Below are 23,073 nucleotides of genomic sequence, written 5' to 3'. Positions count from 1 at the left end.
CCCCCTCCTTTTTTACCACCCTCCCTAATCTTACTGAAACATCTGTAACCAGGAACCTCCAACAACCATTCCTGTCCCTCTTCTATCCACGTTTCCGTGATGGCCACAACATCGTAGTCCCAAGTACCAATCCAAGCCTTAAGTTCACACCTTATTTCAGATACTCCTTGCGTTGAAGTATACACACTTGAACCCATCTCTGTGTCCACAAGTATTCCCTGTCAGTGCTACCTTCTCCACAGCCTCCCTACATTCTTGGGACATCCTGAAAAACAGCTAACCTACTTGCTGGAGTACAAGTCCTGATCTCATCCCCCTGCCAAATTAGTTTAAACCCCCCCAAAGAGTGCTAGCGAACAGACCTCCCAGGATATTGGTGCCCTTCTGGTTCAGGTGCAACCCGTCCTGCTTGTAAAGGTCCCATCTTCCCCAGAATGCAGAAGCATGACTAGGAGCTTCAGCATCTCGGGCAGTGTGTCATGGAGGTGGAGCAGTGGACTGCGGCTTTTGAAACTGCGGTGGAATCCCCAGAGGGCCGGGTCCAGGCCCTGGAAGAGCAGGTCAATGACCTCAAGGCCATTGGAAGAACATCCATCAGGTGGGGCTTCTGGAATGGGAGTAAGAAGGTCAGATTGTCAGCTTCTTTTGAAGCTGGAAGTTAAGGCGGGCCAGGTGCAGGTCGAGTAGGCCCATCGGATTGCAGTGCACAGACCTGGCTCGGACCAGTGCCCCCGCCTGGTCCTAGTGTGACTCCAGCACTATAGAGATAAACAAACTGTGCTGGAAGCTTCTAGAGCATTGGGGAATGATCCACAGGCTATAGTATGTAAAAGATCACTAATTTTGCTTTTCCAAGACTTTTCTGCTGTTGTGATCTGCAAGAGGAAGGCCTTCGATGAGGTAAAAAGGCGACTGAGGGACTTGAATATTCAGTACTCCGCAAGATTTCTGGCAATATTACTTTTAAGCTACAGAGGGTGAGTGTTTAATTTGACTTAATGGAAAATGGCAAGGACTTCCTGGGCTGGCTGGCTCAAATAATATGGACAATAATGTTTACTTTGTTTTTCTCTGTAGCTTGTCTGGTTTACCTGGTTGTTGTTTTTTTTTAATATGTGGGGCTCCTAATTGTTTTTTCTTTTTCTCTCTCTTCTCTCTCCCCTCCCGTTATCTTTTTTTTCTCATAATCTCCTTTTAGTTTCTCTGTCTTGGTATGGGATGGGAGGGCAGTTAGGCGAGGGGGTGGGGGGGGTTATATTTTTTTCTCTACCTCGAGTGCCTCAGGTTAACGTATGGATAGGATTGGTTGAGTGCCCACTTTTAATTTTCTTATTATAAGACTCGTGTAACTTTTTCTTACTTTGAGTTGTCTGGGGCTGGGGCGCAGGTTAAGCTAGATGGAGCCATGGAAGGGTTAGGGGGGAGCATGAGCGCCCCCTGTGGGCAAGGGGGAAAGTCTCCTTTCATTTGTGTTATATGTTGATTTGTTGTAGAAGTAGTTGTTAGAAGTTTTGATTTGGTAGTTTTGGCAGTGCTATTTTTAAATTTATATGAACTGTTTGCTGTTTTCACTTGGCGCTCAATGAGTGGGGTTCTTACTCCCGGGGGGGTCACGGACTGTTTCGGACGCCTATGGCTAACCGTTCATTTAAATGGTGCACCTGGAACATTAAGGGCAGTCATTCACCGATTAAGAAAAAAAAGATACTTTCAAATCTTAGAAAAGAAAACGTCGATGTAGCCTTGCTGCAAGAAACACATCTAACTGATAAGCAGCACTTGAAGTTACAGCAGGGAGGGTTTGGACGTGTTTTTCACATCCTTTAATTTGTAAAGTAGAGGAGTTACTATACTCATCCAGAAGAATCTTCCATTTCAACTATTAGACCAAACTAAGAATGAATATGGGTGGTTTAAGAATCTTAAAGCTTTAATACATGGAGAGGAGTATGGTATTTTGAATGTATATTGCCCCCCAGCACACCCCCTCAAAGTTTTAATGGATCCGCTCTCCAGGTTAGTGGCCCTTGGGCCGCATTATACAATGATAGGGGGAGACTTTAACCGACTTATTGAATCCCAAGTGGACAGGATTCCTTGGGGTCTCGCGGATATATCCCCGCAATCGTGGCAGCAAGCGGACCTGAACAGGGAACTGGGATTGGTGGATGTATGGAGATGTCTTCAATCTGAGGATAGGGATTTCACCTTTTTTTCTAAGCCACAGAAGTGTTATACTAGGATTGACGTGTTTTTTGCCTCATATGCCATTTTGAATTTGGTGCTGTCCTGCAGAATTAGGAACATAGACATTTCTGATCATGCGGTATTCTGCATGGAGGTCAAGGCCGGTGGTAACGGGACAGGCTCCTGAAGGATAGCAAGTTTATTGAGTATTTTTCACAGGAATTAAACATTTTTTGGGACATTAGTTCGGGTACGGCCAGTAATTCGTCGGTGCTCTGGGAGACTGCCAAGGCCTATGCAAGGGGTTTGATTATTTCTTACTCGGTGACCCGGAAGCGGCAGAAGGGAGAGCAGCAGCATTTGCTAGAGCCTCAGCTGAAGGCAGCCGTGACAGCACACTTTGACAGACCATCTGTAACCAAGTTGCAGTGGATTACAACCCTCAGGGCTACTTTGAATGCTGCGCTCTCCCAGACAACAGAAGGAAATCTCCTTTGCAAAACAGAGGTTATTCAAGTGTGGTAATAAACTGGGTAGAAACGTAGCATACCTGGCCAGAAAGAAGAATGTCCCCCAATCTATCACATCCATTAGAGACAGTGCTGGTACTCTTTCTTGTTATGCCAAAAAGATTAACGTAGCATTTAGGAAGTTCTACTTTGAGCTGTACTGGTCTGAGGGGTGTGAGGACAGATTGGCGAAGATGGAGTCCTTTTTTAAGACCCTGGAACTTCCAGGTGTAACTTCAGAGCAGGGGATTCTTTTTTGAATGCCCCTCTGACAATCCAAGAGATACAGGAGGCAGTGAGGCAGCTCCAGAGCGGTAAAGTGGCTGGCCCAGATGGACTTCAAAGTGAGTTTTACAAGGAGTTTATAGACACGCTGGCCAAGCCACTGTTGGACTATGTACAATTATTTGTATCGTCAGGACTGCCTTCCACCCTCTCTGAGAGCAGCAAATATTTCTCTTCTTTGCAAGAAAGGGTAAGCCCTAGAGGATTCCACTTCATACAGGCCCATATTGTTATTGAATGTGGACTTTAAACTTCTGTCAAAAATGCTGGCGTTGTGGTTGGAGAGGATTTTGCCCCTCATCGTAAAGCAGGACCAGACAGGTTTTATTAAGGGTCATAGATCTACTAATAATATTAGAAGTGTATTAAATATGGTTCAGGTGTGCCAGCAAGGCTCGATTATGGGCTTAATAGTCTCCCTGGATGCAGAGAAAGCATTTGACCGGGTGGAGTGGCCGTACCTCTTTTATGTCCTGGAGCGGTTTGGTCTTGGAGGGGTTTTTGCCAGGTGGGTGGCAGTGTTATATAGTGACCCAAAAACAGCAGTTCTCACTACTGATATAAGGTCTGACAATTTTAGTATTGGTAGAGGCTGCCGACAAGGGTGTCCTCTCTCGCTGCTATTATTTACATTGTGATTGAGCCATTGACAGAGGCCATCCGGAAGGACACTGATATAACTGCTTTACACAGATGACGTTCTTCTCTTTTTAACTAATCTGATGATATCTGTGCCCCATTTAATACAAGTGATGCATCTGTTTGGTTTGCTCTTGGAGTATAAAATCAATTTCATGAAGTCGGAGGCCATGCCTCTGAGGGGCCTTATTAGAGTACCCGATCTTGGAGATGGAACCCATTTCCCTTTCAGATGGTCACAGGAGGGTTCTTGCAATTAGGCATTTTTATCACACTGGCCTTTAATCAATTATATAAAGCCAACTTTATACAATTGAAGATAACACTGGATCTTCGGCGCTAAGAGGATCTTCCATTATCCTGGCTGGGTAGAATAGCACTGGTTACAATGATAGTTCTTCCTTGTATATCATATCCCATGCAAATGCTCCCTTTGATGCTGCCAAGGCAAGCACCATGGAGGCTTTACAGTTGGCTCAGATCTTTGATCTGGTATCATAGGCGGACTCTTATTAAGCTTGCCAAATTGCAGCTTCCGCAGGGGATGGGAGGTATGGATTTCCCAAATTTTAAGAAATATCAATTGAGTTCCCCACTCTCCTATGTGGCTGACTGGGCTTGCGAGGACCTGCGGTCAATCTGGCTGGACATTGAGGTCTGCCAGGTAAAATGCCCCCTCATCAATTTGTTGTTTATGGACAAGATGAGGACTGTTATGGATCATTGCAGAAATCCGATTGTCCTTAACGTGGTTAAAGAATGGAGAATGATGCGCCAAAGTGAGGTCAATTTACAAAAACCTTCCCCTTTCACTCCCATGATAGGAATATTAGGATTTCAGCCAGGGTTGATGGACTCTGGCTTTAAGCTCTGGAAGTCTAGAGGAGTCTCCTGTTTGGGAGATTTATTTGCCGGGGAGCTCATGATGTCTTTCAAGCAGCTGAGCCAGAAATATAAGCTATCTAGGAGGGACCTCTTTTGTTACTTTCAGATTAGGGACTTTATACAGAAAAAGGCTACATTAATGGTTAGTCCCTAAAAGTCTGATATGGAGAGGCGAGTGCTTCGGTCCATGGGTGCTCACTCGGTCAGCACCCTCGATCATTTATTAGGAGGTAATGTTTAGAAGGACATTGAGCGGTTGTGCGGAATCTGGACTCAAGAATTAGGGGTGGAGATCTCGTCAGAGGCGTGGGAGGATGTTTGGGAGAATGTTAGGAAGATTTTGATTTGCAATAGGGTGCAGGCTATGTAATTGAAGGTACTCCACAGGCCTCATTTGGCACCGGAGCGGCTTGTGAAATTTAAGGCAGGAGTGTCCCCAGTGTGCCCCAAATGTAAAACAGATGTTGCTACTCTTACTCATTGCTTGTGGTCATGCCACAAGCTTCATAGATATTGGAATGCCATAGCGAGTGTGTAGGAAGGGGTCTTGGGAACTGAGGTCATGGTAGATCCAGTGTCCCTCCTCTTGGTTTGCCAAATCTCCCTTCTTTGGACGTACATGAGAAGAAGCTAGTTAATATTCTTTCATTCTGTGCCGGGAAGAACATTCTAATGAGCTGAGTGTCAGAGAGTCTCCCAGGACTCTCGGGCTGGTGTAGATTAATTATAGAGCACATCCCCATGGACTTCCTCTCGAGTATGGTGCACCAGAAAATGGAACTGTTTTATGGAACGTGGCGGCCCTTTCTGAATTATATAGACGCAGACCTTTGTGTAGTCATCAGGGCTATGTCTGGTGGTCCGGGGGCATGGGGGGAAGATTTCTGAACAAATACGGGGAGGAAGTATTCCGAACAAATACAAGTTTGTCTACTGATGCTCTCGCTGGTGGGGAGCTTGGTAGGATTGTGCTGAGTGCGGTAACTTAACTAAATGTAATTTATTTTACCTTGGTTCAACTTGGTTTAATTTATTTTTTTTTAGTTATTTATTGAATTGTAGTTTTCGTAGGTTTTTTTTCTCTCTACTCAGTGGTTTGTGGAGTAGTGTAATGGTTTGTTTACTGTTATTGTTGTGATAAGATTGTTATACTGTTTTGTAGTGATTTTGTAATTCTGTAAAAAATTTCAAATGTTTTTCTCAATAAAAATATTTACAAAAACAAAAGTCTTCATCCCTTCACCTAAGGGGCATTTCTTTCTGTCCAACCTGTCCATTCACTTCATAGTCTTACACACCTCCGACAGTCCCCCTCCCAGCCTTCTCTGTCGTAAAGAAAACACGCCAGCTTGTCCAGCTACTCTTCATAGCTAAAGTGCTCCATTCCAGGTAACAATGTCCTATGGGAAGTGGACTTTGTGGACTGGGCCAGTATTTATTGCCCATCTCTAGTTGTCCTTGAGAAGGTGGTGGTGAGCTGCCCTCTTGAACTGCTGATGTTTGTTCGATATTGGAAGACCCACTCTGCTGTTGAGGAGGGAATTCCAGATTTTTAACCCAGAAGCACTGAAGGAATGACAATATATATGCATGTCAGTGGCTTGGAGGGAACTTATAGATGGCTGCTTTTCCCACCCAGCTGGTAGTGCTTGTGCGTTTGAAAAGTGCTGTCTAAGGAACCTTGCTGAATTTCTGCATCCCGTTCATGGTACAGACTGCTGCTGTTCAGCATTGGTGGTGGAGACAATGAATGTTGGTGAATAAATTGCCTATCAAGTGGGCTGCTTTGTCCTGGTTGGTGCCAAGTTTCTTGAGTGTTGTTGACAAGTGGGGATTATTCCATCATACACATGTCTTGTGCCTTGTAGATGGTAGACAGGCGTTATAAAGTCAGGAGGTGAGTTACTTGCTGCAGGATTCCCAGCTTTGGACCTGTTTTTGCGGTCACAGTATTTATATAGCTAGTCCAGTTCAATTTCTAGTCAATGGTAACATCCAGAATGTTGTTTGTGGGGTATTCAGTGATGGAAATGCCAGTGAATGTCAAGGTTAGGTAGTTAGTTTCTTTCTTCTTGGAGATGGTCATTGCCTGACCCTGTTACTTTCCATGTGTCAGCCCATACCTGCTGCATTTGGACATAATCTACTTCATTAATTGAGGAGTTGTAAATGGTGCTGAACATTGTGATACATCATTTTTAGCACAGAGTCATTTTCAGTAATAAGCTAAACTTGGATCTTGTTAAAAGCTAAAGCTTTGATGTTGCTTCTTTTTAAATTGGTACACTCAAAAAAAACTAAAACAAGTCTAAATGAGGTATATAAATCCAGAGTTCATGGACCACTGTGCAGTAATGGGGTGATACTTACTTTAAAGTGTGACTCTCCCATAGCTGCCAAAGACATGAGAAGTTGAGTTACAAGAGATCAATGGGCTTTCATTTGCCTGTGGATATTTCAAGTCTACAGGGACACATTTTGCTGTCAGCAACCAGTCAGTCTGATTTAGTGATCACTTAAAAAACACTAAAATGCCATCTTTCACTTGTGGAAATAAAGCAGTGAAAGAAAGATGAGAAAAACACACGATAATCTTCAGATAGGCAAAGAGACACATCCGGTTAAGGAGAACATTTGAAAATTAATGGCTCAACTATTTACACAGAGCAATTCATTATATTCCTGATCCAAAACATGTGAACATGGGAGAAAGCAAATCTTTATTGAAAAACAGTAGATAAATAATATTTCACCTTAACGCAAAACTTGACAGGGACTGGTACGTTATGCACCTATAATATTACAGTCATGTATAAACACAATACATTTAAACTTTGGATTTGCTGGTCTCATTGGTTTTGATTTTTTAATTTTACTTGCTGAGTGTCTCAGGCTATACGACACCTTTCCTCTGGAGACTAGTTGGACAATTCCTTTTCTCTGATCTACTTGAAGTAATAATGAAAATGAACTCGCTAACGTACAGCGATTGAGAGAATCATTGGTTTACTATTCCTGTAAGCTTGTGTTCCTATGGTAACTGTGTGCACATGAGCTTCCTGGTCTGGAGGCACACTGGGAGTTTGTGCTTGTGCCTGTTCAAACAAAATGACCATTCAAGGAAAGACACTGAACTGACGAGGAAATATACCATTTAAGAAAGGTTGGTCGGTTTAACAGCTTTGACAGAGAACAATGAGCTTTACACTTGTACAATAATGAGACTTTTTCAAAGGAAAAAGTGGCTTGCATCTTTGTAAAATATTACATTTATTTCATTTGTTTGTGAATTTGTCCAGGATAACGACGCATACACTTAGATCTCCATTTGCAGTTGTTTTAACACTTGAGTGGTCAGTAGCTAAGCGGCTGGTGAAACTGGTGGCCTTTTGTCCTCACAAAGATTAGCAACTGAGCTTTTAATCTCCGTTTGTTGTAACATTGTGCAATGATCCTGACAACTTGGTATTGTTGCCTTTTCAGGCCTGATTCATAGAGTGGCTGTGGCTAGTTAATAATAACTAAATAGTCTGTATACCAGTTCTTAATTGACAAAGAAAATTGTTCAAGAGTTATGGAACACTTAGCAAATTGATTGACCCCTGTAGTGTTTCTGAATGCTTACTGGAGAATGACTGTATGCTTTGAAAATAGTCCTGCACCCCTTAGCATCCAGAGTAAAAGAACCTATTTAAATTGATTTATATTTTATCAGCAAGAAATTTACCAATTGCTTAACAATTTATTTCAAAATTAAAAAAAACTGAAATGTAATTCTGTTTAAATATTAATAAACATACAGCATATTTCTGCCCACAAAATACTGGAATCAGTTCCTGAAATCAGTACAGCCCACTAGAATTGTATTTGCACATGTGTTTTTGTTTGGTCTCTAACACTCTGTGGTCTTTTCTCTGCAGCGAATTAAAGAATTGGAAGACAAGATAGAGATTCAGAAAAGACAAATCAAAGAAATAGAAGAGAAGGTGAGGTCTGGTGTCATAAACAAATCTGAAAAAAAGTAATTGCAAGTTTTAAGATTAATTTTTTTTGTCATTTAATTGAGCAGATGCATCAATGAACATGTGAAAGTATTGTCGAGTTATAAATTTGCAGATGACAAGCACATTTATGTACACGCATCAGCAAACTGTCACCTTGTGCTAATATGTTTCTCTTCTTTAAACCTCTCTTTTCTTTTTCTCCTTCTCCCACTTGTTACCTTGTCTCCTTTTACTTTCGGTTTGATTTTTATGTTTTCAGTTTTTGTTTTTGTTTCTGTTTTTCTCTTTAGCTTTTATCCTCTGGCCCTGAGGCCGGCCTCCTGGAACACAGGTTAGTGAGTGAACCTTATTGTTTGATCATACCTGATACCTAGGGAGAGTTGCTGCAACGTCTCTGGTCAGTCTGAACTATATCATTGACCCCTTATTCGGCTGATGTCCTGAATCTACTGTGAATTCAATTTGAACTACTTTATAGATAGTAAGATATTCAACAGAATATCAAATATACCATGTAAAAGCAGATTAACTATCTTACTGAACATTATAATGGATCATTGACATTGATCAGTTCCAGGATAAACTCATTATATTGCCTAGTTTCAACTTGTCTGATTAGTAAAATAGTGATTCTAAAATATCTGACTCAGTTTTGTTTGAATTAAAATAAATATTTTTGAGCAATGCACAAACATTATTTTATTGCATGAAGTATCTGTGAAAGATTAATTAAATTGCAATGCTGATCTAAATTAAGGAATCTTCCAAAATAGAGATCCTGTCTTAATATTAAATCCAGCATCAGGGGTTTGAGCAGGGGAGTTACAAACTTAAGTGCTGGATATATGAATCAATGTTTGTACATTCAAGTGCCCCATTGTGGGGGAGTGGAACAGTTTAAAATTCGTTCCTGCTGCTTAGGTTTCCAAGTGGCTGAATAATTCAGCAATGAAATGAAGGTGGGACCTGGTGACTATATGAATGACAAACCTTTTCCAGCATTCCTAGTGAACCAAGAGGACAGGACTGCTCCCATCAGTTTTTTAAGGAAACCTTTGGCCTCCTTGTCCCTAATGGTGATTTCTGTCTTACACTCTGCCCCATTAGATATTCACCTCCCTGTTGTTGGACCCTGTCAACAAGTGCTTTGGCCAGCTGCCTGCCATCAATCAAACCAGAAAATGTTTGATGTCCTTTTTTTTATGTTCACTGGCCCTCCCATCCCTGACCCTATAAGTTTCTTTGACGTCTGCATCCCCTCCTGGCTCTCCTTGACATGTTGTGGGCAGATGTGTTTTAAGCTACAGCTACTTTCAGGCTTGGTAAATGAAGCTCTTTATTATTTATTAATCAATCAGCTCCATTGGCATTTATTACAGGGCATATTCAACATCACTAAGTTATAGCTAAATGTGTGACACTTCATTTCAATGTACTTTTAATTCTGTTGTACGAGAGGAGGAATTTCTCACTTTATATTAATATTCCTTATTGTACTGTGGAAGAAGGAATACAAGTCATCTTCCTGGTTCGGGGGCAAATTTGTATGTTATGAAATGACTAATGTCCAGCTGTAATGACAAATAGAGACTACTATAATCCTTCATATAAAAGAGGTGACAGGCCACATTTTAATTCCACTTATATGATGGGAAGTAGATATATAGAGCCCTGTGTAATTTTGAATGGGGATGGAAATGTGTTGCTGGAGAAGCGCAGCAGGTCAGGCAGCATCTAGGGAACAGGAGAATTTTGAATAGGGTTGTCTCGTTAGTCCCCTTCTGCTTTTCCCACAATCCTTTGAACCCAATACTGCAGCTACTCCAAGCACCCTTGAGTAATTGCATTCTAGATTATAACAACTTGTTGCTTTAAAGGTCATCCTTCATCATCATCCTTCAGGTTGTTTTCCCCCAGTACCTTAAATCTGTGCCCAATTTGTATCCAAACCCACTGCCAATAGGTTTTTTTTTCTAATTTATCAGATCTCTTCATAATTATGAAGGTTCACATTAAATTTCAGCTTAAATTTGGATTTCTGTTCTTAGAACAGGGTTGATCACCACCTATTTGGACCTCTCATCTTTTGTATCACGTCAGTAAATCTCCAGTGTTGACATCCATTATGAAATGTGATGCCCAGTAGTACACACAATGGGTGGAATCTAGTTTTGGCAATTTAGGTCCCAGCCAGCAGTTGGAGATCTGCTGGGAACCATGTCTTGCTTATCATTGAGAGACCAGGTAAGCTGACACTTACCTGGACAGTGCGCAGCCTCCAGTCAGATTAAGTGTCTGTCCATTCATAAATCCGCAAACCCTCCCAAACCCCAAAACCTACTGGTGAATCAGAGGCTGTCAGCCCTTCAGTGCCACCAGGCCATAGCTGGTAATGCTTTGGGGCCTTCACTAGGATTCATCAGTGAATTCGTGATAGGAAAGTGGGAAGGTTGATGTTGGAGGGAAGCTCTTGCCGATAAGGCAGAGAGTGAAGTCAGAACTTTGTGCAGCGCCTTGCTTTCAGTGAGATATTTTCCCCCTCCAGTATGCCACTGCCAACCCTGACAGATTTTCCCTGGGCAGCTTTCTGGAAACATGGGAGAACCATGCAATTTGAATTTAATCCCTGAAGCATCATTAACTCCCAATGAGCTTCAAACTAATTTGAATTAAACGATTTTTGAACAAGGCAGTTATCTTCCTGATGCTAGTTGCCTTTTACTGCCCTGCACTAAATGGAGACAGGTCTCCTGCCAACTGGGGCCTTACACGTCGTCTGCCTCATGGTCGTTCAGGCCCGGCCTCCACCTTTTCCCATTTCAACAGACTCCCAATAAATTATACCCGATTGAGGGCAAGACAGGGACAGATTAATCAGGGAGAAATCCTATGGTCAGATAGCTTACTAATGCTCCATGTCCACATCTAAAAAATAAGTGAACATATCATAGAATGATTATGATGCAGCCCAAGGCCATTTCATCCATTATGCCTGCCCCACATATGGAGGATACCTAGCAACCTAGTGTGGGTTAATGGCATTCATAGGTATAGAAAAGAAAAATTAATGGCAGTGGGCCACAGACTTGATCCTAAAGAGAAATAAAACCACCCATTTAGCTTTGTAAGAAAATAGAATTTCTTAATGATTGACCTTGATTTAATTTTCCTTTGATCTGCACTTTTCCATTTGTCCTTAGACTTCAAGAGAACTCACAGAAGATAAAAATAAGCCGACAGAGAAAATTTCAAAGTGTACAAAGCAAACAGAATACATTGACGTGGAGGCATTGACTAAATTCCGAGCTTCAACTAAAGACAAACTAGAACACAAGCAGACCTACGTGCACATGCTACATCTTCATTGGAAGATGCCATTCAAAATTTTCCAAGATATATCTATTTACTGAGGAGAAAGATCATTCCAACATCAAATTGTTTTTAATTCATATAGAATTAGAGGAAAATTGAAACCCCTGAATGTTTCAGAAATGATGGGGAGCAAACACATAAAAGTGCAGAGTGATGCAGATAAAGGACAAGGCGCTGAGGAAAATACCTGGGTGCAACTAGGGATGCCACATATTTCAGAGGAGCAACACAGCAAACTGATGACTCCCACAGAACCTAAGAAAACAGAACATTTTGTGTCTTTTCCAGGGGAGTTGTCGACAGGTGCAGACAATGAAACATTACCAGAGCAACTGAGAAAATTAGACAAAGAAAATAAACATCGCGGTGACAAAATAGCAGAACTTGAAGCTTATATTTTAAAACTACAGGGTCCCCAACGCTTAGCAGAGCCAGAATTCAGAGGAAATAAGGCTGTTGACAATCAGCAGATTTTAGAAGAGAAATTAAAAGAGTATGAAGTTATGTTGGAGGATAGGACAGACGAGTCAGAGATCTTGAAGAAGAAACTCAATGAGGTGGAGCTGTCATATCATCAACTTCAATTTGAATGTGATGCCCTCAAAGGCAAGCTAGCTTCTGTGAGGGAACTGGAATCACTAGATTCTCTCAGCAGTGACGAGGAAACGGAAGGGAAACATAGTGCCAAAGCGGAGCTACTCCAAAGAGTCAGAAGTTTAGAAGGACTTTTGAAGATTCAGGAAATGAGTGAGAAGGAGTTAACAGAAACAGTCAAAGAACTTCAAGGGGAACTTCTGCGTAGCCAGGAGAATCAGAGACTGCTTGGCTTACGCTGTGCCAAATTGGATCAGTTGACAAAAGAGAAAGAAGATGTGGAAAGCAAGTTAGAAGAGAGGTACAGTCAAGTCGAGCAGCTACAGAAAGAAAAAGAGAAGTTGGAGGAAGATTGCCAAGAGCAAATGAAAATGTTAATTGATGAAATCAAGGAACGGGATGAAGCCCATTCCCAGCTTGAGGTGATTAACAAAGATTTGCTTCTGAAAATCAGGGAACTAGAAGAGTCCAAAACTAGTCTTGAGTCAAAGGTTGCCAAATTCAAGACGGACCTGGAAGAAAGGATGAATAGTGAATTACAATTAGAAAAGCAGTGCTCAGATCTGGAAAAAACTGTCCGAGATTGGGAAAATTTTGAGCAACAGCTGAATGAGCAGTTTAAGCGGGTCGAAAGTAAGCAAAATAGCAAAATAAAGAATCTTAGAAAGCAGCTTGAAGAGAAAGATGAAACATTAAAAAATACCATGCAAATGGTGGAAAAACTCAAGAAAAGCATCAAGGATGCAGAGAGCCAACTTCAGGAGAGGCAGCACATCTCTCCAGAGATCCTTAAGGAGAAGAAGCAACTCGAAACAGAGCTGAGCAGAAAGGCTGAAGCTGAAATCGATAAGGCAGAGTTCATTGTGAAGATGAGAAGCAGGTTTGAAATGGAGGTGAATGAGAAAAGCCAAGAGCTGGAAGACTGCAAGGATGAAATTGAACGCTTGAATGAAGAAATCGGACAGCTGCGGGAGCAACAGTGGCAGCAACAAGAAGCCGAAAGGAAGCTGCAAGAGAGGAGCAAGATGCTGGAAGAGCTGGTGGAAGATCTGAAGGAAGGGGAGACGAAGGTCCTACAGGAAAAGATAGCTCGCATGGAAGAGCTGCTCAATATGAAGGAAGACACTGAGGAGACATTACAGGCAAGGATTGGGAAACAGGAGACTTTATTAAAAGAAATGGAAGAGACTGAAAGAAGGCTAGCACAACGGAATGAAGAACTGGGGATCAAACAACGTGGGATGAGTGAAGAACTACATCGCTGGAAAACCAAGTGCTCCAACCTTGAAAAATTTGAAAGGGAAGTGAAACTTGAGTCAAAATGCCAGAGAGATAGGATAAAAGACTTGGAAGTTACCAAAACCAATTTGGAGGTGCAACTTCAAAAGAAAATCAGCGAGTTTGAAGAGCTTGACCTTTTGAAGAAGAAAGAACAAGCAAGTGTAACAGCAGAGCTGAACAAAAAGATTGAAGAGCTTGAATTCAAAGAGTCTGTCTGTCAAGCAGCTAAGCAAAACGTTGAAACGCAGTTGAAGAAAAAGATGAAAGAGTTTGAAATTTCCGAGGCAAATGTTAAGAGCCTTCGGAGCAAACTTGAGGAGGCATTGCATGAGAAGCAAAGTGAAATACGAAAAGTTGAAACTACCATGCGGCAAGAGAAGGCGGCACTGGAAGCTGAGCTTGCTAAACAGTCTCAGTCAGTGATTTCATTGGAGGCTATGATCAAAGAGGAATGCCAAATCTCACTTAACTTAAAGGGAGAGCTGCACACTAAAGAAGCAACTTTAAAAATGCTGCAGGAGGAGCACTTAGTGCTGCTGGCGAGAATTCAAGGTTTGGAACAGGTGGGTGCAAAACCTTGTGGCTTTGAGAGGTCAGTGATATGGAATAGTTTCAGTAGGGGCTCATAATTGCAGTCAAGCGTTGACCTGATTGGATTTCCATTTCAACATTCAGTTTTGTTTTCTGGCAAAGCTTTAGTCAGCAGTGTGGGGGCCTGTCTGAAAAGCAGCATGGAGGGCAACATCTGGAAACTGTGAATGAGGATCCATGCTGTGTTCGTACATACAGTGAGAACAGATTACCTCTAATATTCCATTCTTATGCCAATATTTTTTGTCTTCACTCTAGTACTTGAATGCTTAGTTCACAAAATATTACAGAAAAGGTTGAAAAAGGCTCAAGTGAATTTTAAAATCATTGACATGAACTGCACCTAAATCACGGATCAGTGAGATATTTACAATAAGCTATTCTTGTAAGATTTGGTGTTACAGGTTATCCACTAGATATTTCTTTGTTGAGACATTTGAAAACATTTGTGAAAATGCAATGCAAAGACCCCCTGTATGATGCCATTGTTTGAAGTTCTCTGTAGCTGTAATATCAGAATATATCATGAATATTACATGCCAACTTGTCCAATAGAGTGACTAGAACATGCCTTTCATCATGAATAAGTAAATACCTCTTCAGCAAACTGTTGCAATGCCATTTGCGCAGTAGGTTACTGTCGTCAAACCAACAGAGGATGTTTCAATGTGAAAATATCTGCGCAGTTTAGAGATGGAAATTTTTTCAGCAGCAATATAACGTGACGGTTCAATTGGTCCCAGTGGCATGAAAGGCAGCATTGTTTTTTTCCCTATAAATGGATGATAAGGTGAAAGAGATTCATTATATTATCTCACGCAGGAAAGAGGGAACAGATGTACTGAATGTTAATGTCACTATTGGTGCCTCCTGGCAATTGCAGGATCTGGAGGAGGCGAAGGATGACGGGACAAAACTCACTGAGTGGGAGAATAATAAGCGTGACATGGATGTCCTCGACCGGAGGTTGGAAGAACTCACGCAGTCTGAGCAGATACTCAAACAAACCATTGACAACTTCAGAAAGACAGAAGCTGCTTTACAAGGAAGGTAGGGAAATGCAACAGGCAGTGGCACTAATTCTGTTTCTCTTACACATCTGGTACCTTCAAACTTGTTCAGATCAAAGGGCTGTAGAAAGGGAAAGGAAAGCAATGCTGTACCATTGGGGAAATCTCTCAAGCTTCGGCCACTATGGTTTACCTGAACAAGCAAGAGTAATGTTAATTAGGGCTGTTGGTTTCAAGTAATTGAATACTGGTTCCATTTTCTACATTTCTGTCTATCTTTATGTAACAGGGCAGCAGTGGGATTGGAATAACTAATTTCCTAAGTGTGTTTACACTGACCAATGGCACTGAACAAAGGAATTTACCTAGAATATGATACATTGCACAAACCACTGGCATAAATGTTGTGCTATGTTCACAACCAAATGAGTTTTTGATTAGATTACTTACAGTGTGGAAACAGGCCATTCGGCCCAACAAGTCCACACTGACCCGCCGAAGCTTAACCCACCCATTCCCCTACATTTACCCCTTTACCTAACACTACGGGCAATTTAGCGTGGCCAATTCACCTAACCTGCACATTTTTGGACTGTGGGAGGAAACCGGAGCACCCGGAGGAAACCCACGCAGACACAGGAAGAATGTGCAAACTCCACACAGTCAGTCACCTGAGTCGGGGATTGAACCCGGGTCTCTGGGGCTGTGAGGCAGCAGTGCTAACCACTGTGCCACCGTGCTGCCCAGTTGTACCATAAAGAGTTTGAATTTAATGTGACTCACAATTACTGGATTGTAGAGATAAAGGTTAGTAAAGTATCTATTTCACTATCTATTTCAATGAACCTGCATAGATGTAAAGAGCTGATTTACTTCCTTCTGTGTCATCCTATAATTTTTTTTTTGATTATGCAAATTAAAGAACTATTGATCAAACCACTGTGAATCATACACAGCCTGTAAGATTTCCTGATCTATCCTAGCATTAGATGCTATTTAAAACCATATGTAACATATTTTGAGGGGTTTTGAAATGAATAGGTATAAATTAAGAGCAATAAGATATCACTGGAGCTATTTCTTGTAGTCCTAGTCATAGAGATTTATAACACAGAAACAGACCTTTCAGTCCAACTTGTCCATGCCGACCAGATATCCTAAATAAATCCGGTCCCATTTGCCAGTATTTGTCCCATATCCATCTAAACCCTTCGTATTCATATACCCATCCAGGTGCCTTTTAAATGTTGTAATTGTACCATCCTCTGGCAGTTCATTCCATACACGCACCATCCTCTGCATGAAAAGGTTGTCCCTAATGTATAGAGAGAAATAAGAAGACAGAATGTAAACAAAAAGATACACATGAATAACAGTGCAAGAAAACTAAATGGCAGGATAAAAATGAGAAAGAAAATTTGGCTAAAACACGAGCACAAGAGTTGAGTCCTGATCAAAAAGGTACACAAGGCATGGGGGTCTCGAGCTAGTAGCAGAATAGGCCATTTGATCCATTGAGCCTGCTCCAGTATGATCATGGCTGATCGTCAAGCTCAATGACCTGATCCCACCCTCCCCCAATACTCCTGAATCCCTTTAACCAAAAGAGCTAGATCTAGCTCCTTCTTGAAAACGCAAAATGTCTTGGCCTCAACCACTTCCTGTGGTAGTGAATTTTACAGGCTCACCATTCCTTGGGTGAAGAAATCTCTTCTCACCTCAGTCCTAAAAGATTTACCTCTTATCCTTAAATTATGACCTGTGGTTCAGGACTCCCACACCATTAGGAACATCCTTCTAACCTGTCTAGTCCTGTTAGAATCTTTTAGGTTTCTATGAGATCCCCTCTCATTCTTCTAACCTCTAATGTATGCAATCCGAACTGACTCAATCTCTCCTCATACATCAGTCCTGCCATCACAGGAATCAATTTGGTAAGCCTTCACTGCAACCCTCTGAACATTCTTTCTCAGGTAAGGTAACCAAAACTGCACACTATATTCCAGTTGTGACTTCATCAGTGTCTATATAATTGCGGCAAAACATCACCACTCCTGTAGTTGAATCCTTTTGCTATGAAGGCCAACACAGAGTTTGCCTTCTTTACTGTCTGCTGCACCTGCGACTAGGACACCCAGGTCTCCTTGAACATTCTCCTCCCACAATTTACAGCCATTCAAATAATAATCTGCCATCCAGTTTTTGGTACCAGTGTGGATAGCCTCACATTTATCTGTAGCATTTGCCCACTCACTCAGTGTGTCCAAATCACACTGCAACATCTCTGCATCCTCCTCACTGCTCACTCTTTCACCCAGCTTTGTGTCATCTGCAAGCTGAGATATTACATTTAAATCCTTCATCTAAATCATAAACATATATTGTAAATAGAGAAATTTGGGGATCTTGTTTGCGAGTTGAGCAAACAACCTGTTAGGATTGTCTCAGTGAATCTGGCCATTATCCTTAGGCTTGCAGCCAATGCTACCTTTGTTATGGACATTGGGTGTCTCTGAGACCATTTAAAGGTAACTGGCACCCCCAGGTGTCCTATGGTTCCTGACAACAAGGAAAGATGGTACGAGACCAATTACGGCAAGACCTGAGACAAGGTGCCCCATTCCTCAGTTGCTACCTTGGTGGCAATATAGAGGAAGGAAAAAAAGCTGTCTGTTTATGGATGGAAGGCAGGGCCACAACACCAGAGGTTCATCAGTAGCCCAAGCTTTAACTGCTGCATGACTGCTGGCGAAAATGGCCTTCCACCCTATTGGAGTCGCTAGACGGGTTTACCACATAGCATGCTCAGCTTTGGCACAACAAACAAGATCAAAACACTTAATTACAAATATTATTAATTGCTTTAAATATTATTCGCATGCTTTTTGATGCCTCCTGAGGAGCACAAGTCAACAGGCTGTGTGATGTACTTCTAACTTGAAGTGAAGGGTGGGTTTTTGCTTGTGGAGACTTGTGTGGATGTCTAGTGTCTGAACAATGGATATTGTGCAATCAAATTTCTCATAGAATCCTTACAGAGTGGAAGCAGGGCATTCAGCCCATTGAGTCCATAACATCCCACCAAGACCCACCCCATCCCTGTAATTCCCATGGCCAATCTACCTGCACATCTTTGGACAAAGCCAGAGCACCCAGAGGAAACCCACACAGTCACTGGGAGAATGTACAAACTCCACACAGACAGTCACCTGAGGGTGGGATCAAACCTGGATTCCTGGTGCTGTGAGGCAACAGGCTCCGTCCCCACTCCCAGCTCCACACCTACACCAGGTCCTAGCTCCCAGCCTTGCTGAGTTTTCACCATTCCCCCTGACCTCCCACTCACTGAGGACAAATGATCAGTCCTCAGCAAAGGCCTCACCTTTATCCCCCTCCGCCCACGCATCAATGAATTTAATACACGCCGTGACGTCGAACACTTCTTCTGCCGCCTCCGACTCTGTGCTTACTTTTACAATCAGGACTCTCGCCCACCTTCCGAGGACCCCTTTGCCTGTCTTCCATCCAACTGGACACCCCGTGCTGGCCTAGTACCTGCCCTCAATCTCTTCATTTCGAACTGCCGCCGAGACATTAACCGCCTCAACCTGTCTACCCCCCTCCCCGACTCCAACCTCTCACCCTCACAATGCGCAGCCCTCCACTCCCTTTACTCCAATCCCAACCTCACCATCAAACCAGCAGATAAAGGGGGTGCAGTGGTAGTTTGGCGCACTGACTTCTACACCACTGAAGCCAGACAGCAACTCAAAGACACCTCCTCCTACTGCCCCCTTGACCATGACCTCACACCCCATCACCAAACCATCATCTCCCAGCCCATACAGAACCTCTTCACCTCAGGAGATCTCCCACCCACAGCTTCCAACCTCATAGTCCGGGAACCCCGCACTGCCCGGTTCTACCTCCTTCCCAAGATCCACAAGCCTGACCACCCTGGCCGACCCATTGTCTCAGCATGCTGGTCCTCACCCTTAACAATTTCTCCTTCGAATCCTCCCACTTCCTCCAGACCAAAGGGATAACCACGGGAACCTGGATGGGCCCCAGCTATGCCTGTCTCTTTGTCGGCTACGTAGAACAGTCCATCTTCTGTAGTTACACCGGCACCATTCCTCACCTCTTCCTCCACTACATTGATGACTATATTGGCACCACCTCGTGTTCCCGCGAGGAGGTTGAGCAATTCATAAACTTCACCAACACATTCCACAAATTCACCTGGACCATCTCTGACACCTCCCTCCCCTTCCTGGACCTCTCCATCTCCATTGATGACGACCGACTTAACACTGACATTTTTTACAAATCCACCGACTCCCACAGCTACCTGGATTACACCTCTTCCCACCCTACCTCCTGCAAAAATGCCATCCCGTATTCCCAATCCCTCCGCCTCCGCCATATTTGCTCCCAGGAGGACCAGTTCCACCACAGAACACACCAGATGGCCTCCTTGTTTAGAGACCTCAATTTCCCTTCCCACGTGGTTAAAGATGCCCTCCAATGCATCTCGTCCACATCCCGCCCCTCCACCCTCAAACCCCACCCCCCCAACCGTAACAAGGACAGAATCCCCCGGTGCTCACCTTCCACCCTACCAACCGTCGCATAATTTGGAGATGCCGGTGTTGGACTGGGGTGTACAAAGTTAAAAATCACACAACACCAGGTTATAGTCCAACAGGTTTAATTGGAAGCACACTAGCTTTCAGGTGATAGTGGAGGTCTCAATTGTAAGGCACAGAATTTATAGCAGAGAACACAGGGGGCTAACACCTTCAACATATTGTCGAGCTAATATCAATTGTTATAGCTAATCTGAGAGTGCAACTTTTAAAAAAAGGTTTTGTGATTTACACATGAAAGAAGTGAAACTATCATGGTCTTCGAACAGATGAAAGACTCAACAGACAATCAAGGTATTTTTCAATGTATAATTTCAGTTACATCACACTGTAAACTTTTGCTATAACTTCTGTGCCTTACAATTATGTCCTCCACTACCACCTGATGAAGGAGCGACACTCTGAAGGCTAGTGCTTCCAATTAAACCTGTTGGACTATAACCTGGTGTTGTGTGATTTTTAACCTTCGCATAAACCACATCATCCAAAGACATTTCCGTCACCTCCGAACAGACCCCACCACCAGGGATATATTTCCCTCCCCACCCCTTCTCCCCACCCCTATCCATTTTCCACAAAGACCGTTCCCTACATGACTACCTGGTCAGGTCCACGCCCCTCCAGCAACCCACCCTCCCCACCTGCCACCTTCCCCTGCCACTGCTGGAATTGCAAAACCTGCATCGAACACTCACATCCATCCAAGGCCCCAAAGGAACCTTTCACATCCATCAAAGTTTCACCTGCACATCCACCAATGTTATTTATTGAATCCGTTGCTCCCAATGCAGCCTCCTTTACATTGGGGAGACCGGACGCCTTCTTGCAGAATGCTTTAGGGAACATCTCTGGGACACCCGCACCAATCAATCCCACCGCCCCATGACCGAACATTTTAACTCCTCTTCCCACTCTGCCGAGGACATGCAGGTCCTGGGCCTCCTCCACTGCCACTCCCTCACCACCCGACGCCTGGAGGAAGAACACCTCACCTTCTGCCTCGGCACATTTCAACCCCAGGGCATCAATGTGGACTTCACCAGTTTCCATATTTCCCCTCCCCTCACCTTACCCCAGTTCCAACCTGCCAGCTCAGCACCACCCTCATGACCTGTCCTACCTGCCAATCTTCCTTCCCACCTATCCGCTCCACCCTCCTCTCCGACCTATCACTTTCATCCCCACTTCCATGCACCTATTGCACTCTTACTACCTTCTCCCCAGCCCCACCCCTCCTCCGATTTATCTCTCCACCACAGAGGCTCCCTGCCTCATTCCTGATGAAAGGCTTTTGCCCGAAACATCGATTTTCCTGCTCCTCGGATTGCTATGCTTTTCCAGAACCACTCTAATCTTGACGGTGTTTTCTTTTGTCTGTCTGGCAGGATGGGCTCCACTTGAAACATATGCTATGTCCTATGTCCAGTCTCCTACCATGTCAAATGCAAATCCTGGCAGCAATAACCTGGACCATGTCATTGGTCACTACAAATTGTTCATGGTTATCTTTGGGAAGCAGTAGTAATCAGGGGAAACCTGTTAACTGTACTTGCAGGCCTCAATTCACAAAGACAATCCAAGGTATGATATAGTACACAAGGGAACAGACTACCTCTGGAGAAAGTGAGGACTGCACTGCCGGAGCTCAGAATCCAGAGTGTGGCCCAGAGTCCAGAGCTTCATCAGGAAGCTTATGCCTAAAACATCAATCCTTCTGCTCCTTGGATGCTGCCTGACCTGCTGCACCTTTCCAGCACCACACTCTCAATGACAGACTACCTCTGCCTCATTGTGAAATGTAAATTTTTGACAAGATGTGCTTATAGGCAATGTTGCCTTCTTTGGGTGAAGTGGGACATGGGTGGAGGAGAGAAAGTTTCACACTTACAATTTCCTAGTGCATTTGTGTGACTGGGCTTGTGCTGTCTTCATTGAAATAAAGTCTATATGTCAAAAGTCCATGTACAGCCATCCCATTGACCTTCGTGTCGACAATATCGAAGATGAAGAAAGCTGTCATTTACGTGTCCAGCACATGGTGACTGCTCATGTTACTAAGGATCTGTTCTGCTCCTGATATTCCACACGTAGGCTTATTGGAAGCATGACCAAAGGACTCAGTCACAGCAGAGGTTATTATCACAATGGTCATTACACAATGAAGACATGGAAAGATTAGAGAGTAATGGAGGCACCTGAAAGCCCAGGGCTAATAGCAACATTTGGTGGCTGCTGAGCAGCCTCCACATAAAGGTGCAGTTGAAAGTCCCTTCAGGATCTGGAGGAGGTGCAGGAGGCCCAAAATCTTGATACAATTTCCTCCAGATGAGTGAGGCCTAATGCCATTGCACTACTGGAATGGAGCCTGAGGTCTGAAGGGATGTGTGGACATCCTATCCCCAATGGCTGTCAAAGTAACAGGCATGCTATTTGTACAGCTGACTGCTTCCAGGCATCCATTGAAGACCTGTGTAGGATCTCTCAAGACTCAATCCACAAATGTATCAAGGCAATTTGTGCCAGACCACATTGCTTTATCTCATTTTTCTGTGGCAAGGTCAGTGTTACTACCTCTGCAATAAGTTTTGCCAAAATAGCTGGCTTCCCCCAAGTACAGGCTGCTGTACATGTGTTGTGTTGAGAATAGCAACTCATAAAATAGCTGACTGCATCACTAGAAAACAATTCCATTCAGTCACATTAGAGGTCTGCAACCAGGTTTCCTGGAAGCTGTCAAGATGCCTCTATCCTTGAGATCCCATAGGTTCCCATAGGTTCCTGCTCCATTTCAAGAGCTAGATGTCTTACAAGGATGGTTACTGGGAGACAAAGACTGCTCTCTGGAAACAGGGCTGAAGATACCATTGCATCATGCCCTGAATACAGTCAAACGTAGTTTGAATGCTCCCCATTCTTCTGCAAGGCCACTGGGAAGCTGACATTGAGCCTCATGAAAGTGAGGCTTCTATGGTTGGACTGATGTGGGAAAGGTTGATTGCAATGCATTCCAGACAGAGTGTCTCATGTAAACTTTGCATGGTGTGGCTTGCAAAACTAGAGCAGGCAA

The 23,073-nt window shown here is 43.3% G+C and overlaps 2 protein-coding genes across 3 annotated transcripts in view; both read left to right on the top strand.

The window, feature by feature from the left end:
• LOC122539414 (janus kinase and microtubule-interacting protein 1-like) overlaps positions 1 to 11,803 on the top strand; it is a 209,214-nt gene extending 197,411 nt beyond the window's left edge. For both annotated transcript variants that reach the window (XM_043674230.1, XM_043674229.1), the window contains 3 exons: positions 8,426 to 8,491; positions 8,800 to 8,840; positions 11,710 to 11,803. In XM_043674230.1, coding sequence (XP_043530165.1) covers positions 8,426 to 8,491; positions 8,800 to 8,840; positions 11,710 to 11,803 — 201 coding nt within the window. The remainder of the gene's footprint in view (positions 1 to 8,425; positions 8,492 to 8,799; positions 8,841 to 11,709) is intronic.
• A 196-nt stretch (positions 11,804 to 11,999) lies between these two features.
• Positions 12,000 to 23,073, top strand: part of LOC122539250 (golgin subfamily A member 6-like protein 22) — a 34,583-nt gene continuing 23,509 nt past the window's right edge. Inside the window, exons 1-2 of the mRNA XM_043673952.1 lie at positions 12,000 to 14,319; positions 15,231 to 15,397. Coding sequence (XP_043529887.1) covers positions 12,001 to 14,319; positions 15,231 to 15,397 — 2,486 coding nt within the window. The 5' untranslated portion in view covers position 12,000. The remainder of the gene's footprint in view (positions 14,320 to 15,230; positions 15,398 to 23,073) is intronic.

This window comes from Chiloscyllium plagiosum, chromosome 32, assembly GCF_004010195.1.
Source record: "Chiloscyllium plagiosum isolate BGI_BamShark_2017 chromosome 32, ASM401019v2, whole genome shotgun sequence".
Taxonomy (NCBI): Eukaryota; Metazoa; Chordata; class Chondrichthyes; order Orectolobiformes; family Hemiscylliidae; genus Chiloscyllium; species Chiloscyllium plagiosum.
This window is presented reverse-complemented; position numbering and strand designations above follow the sequence as displayed.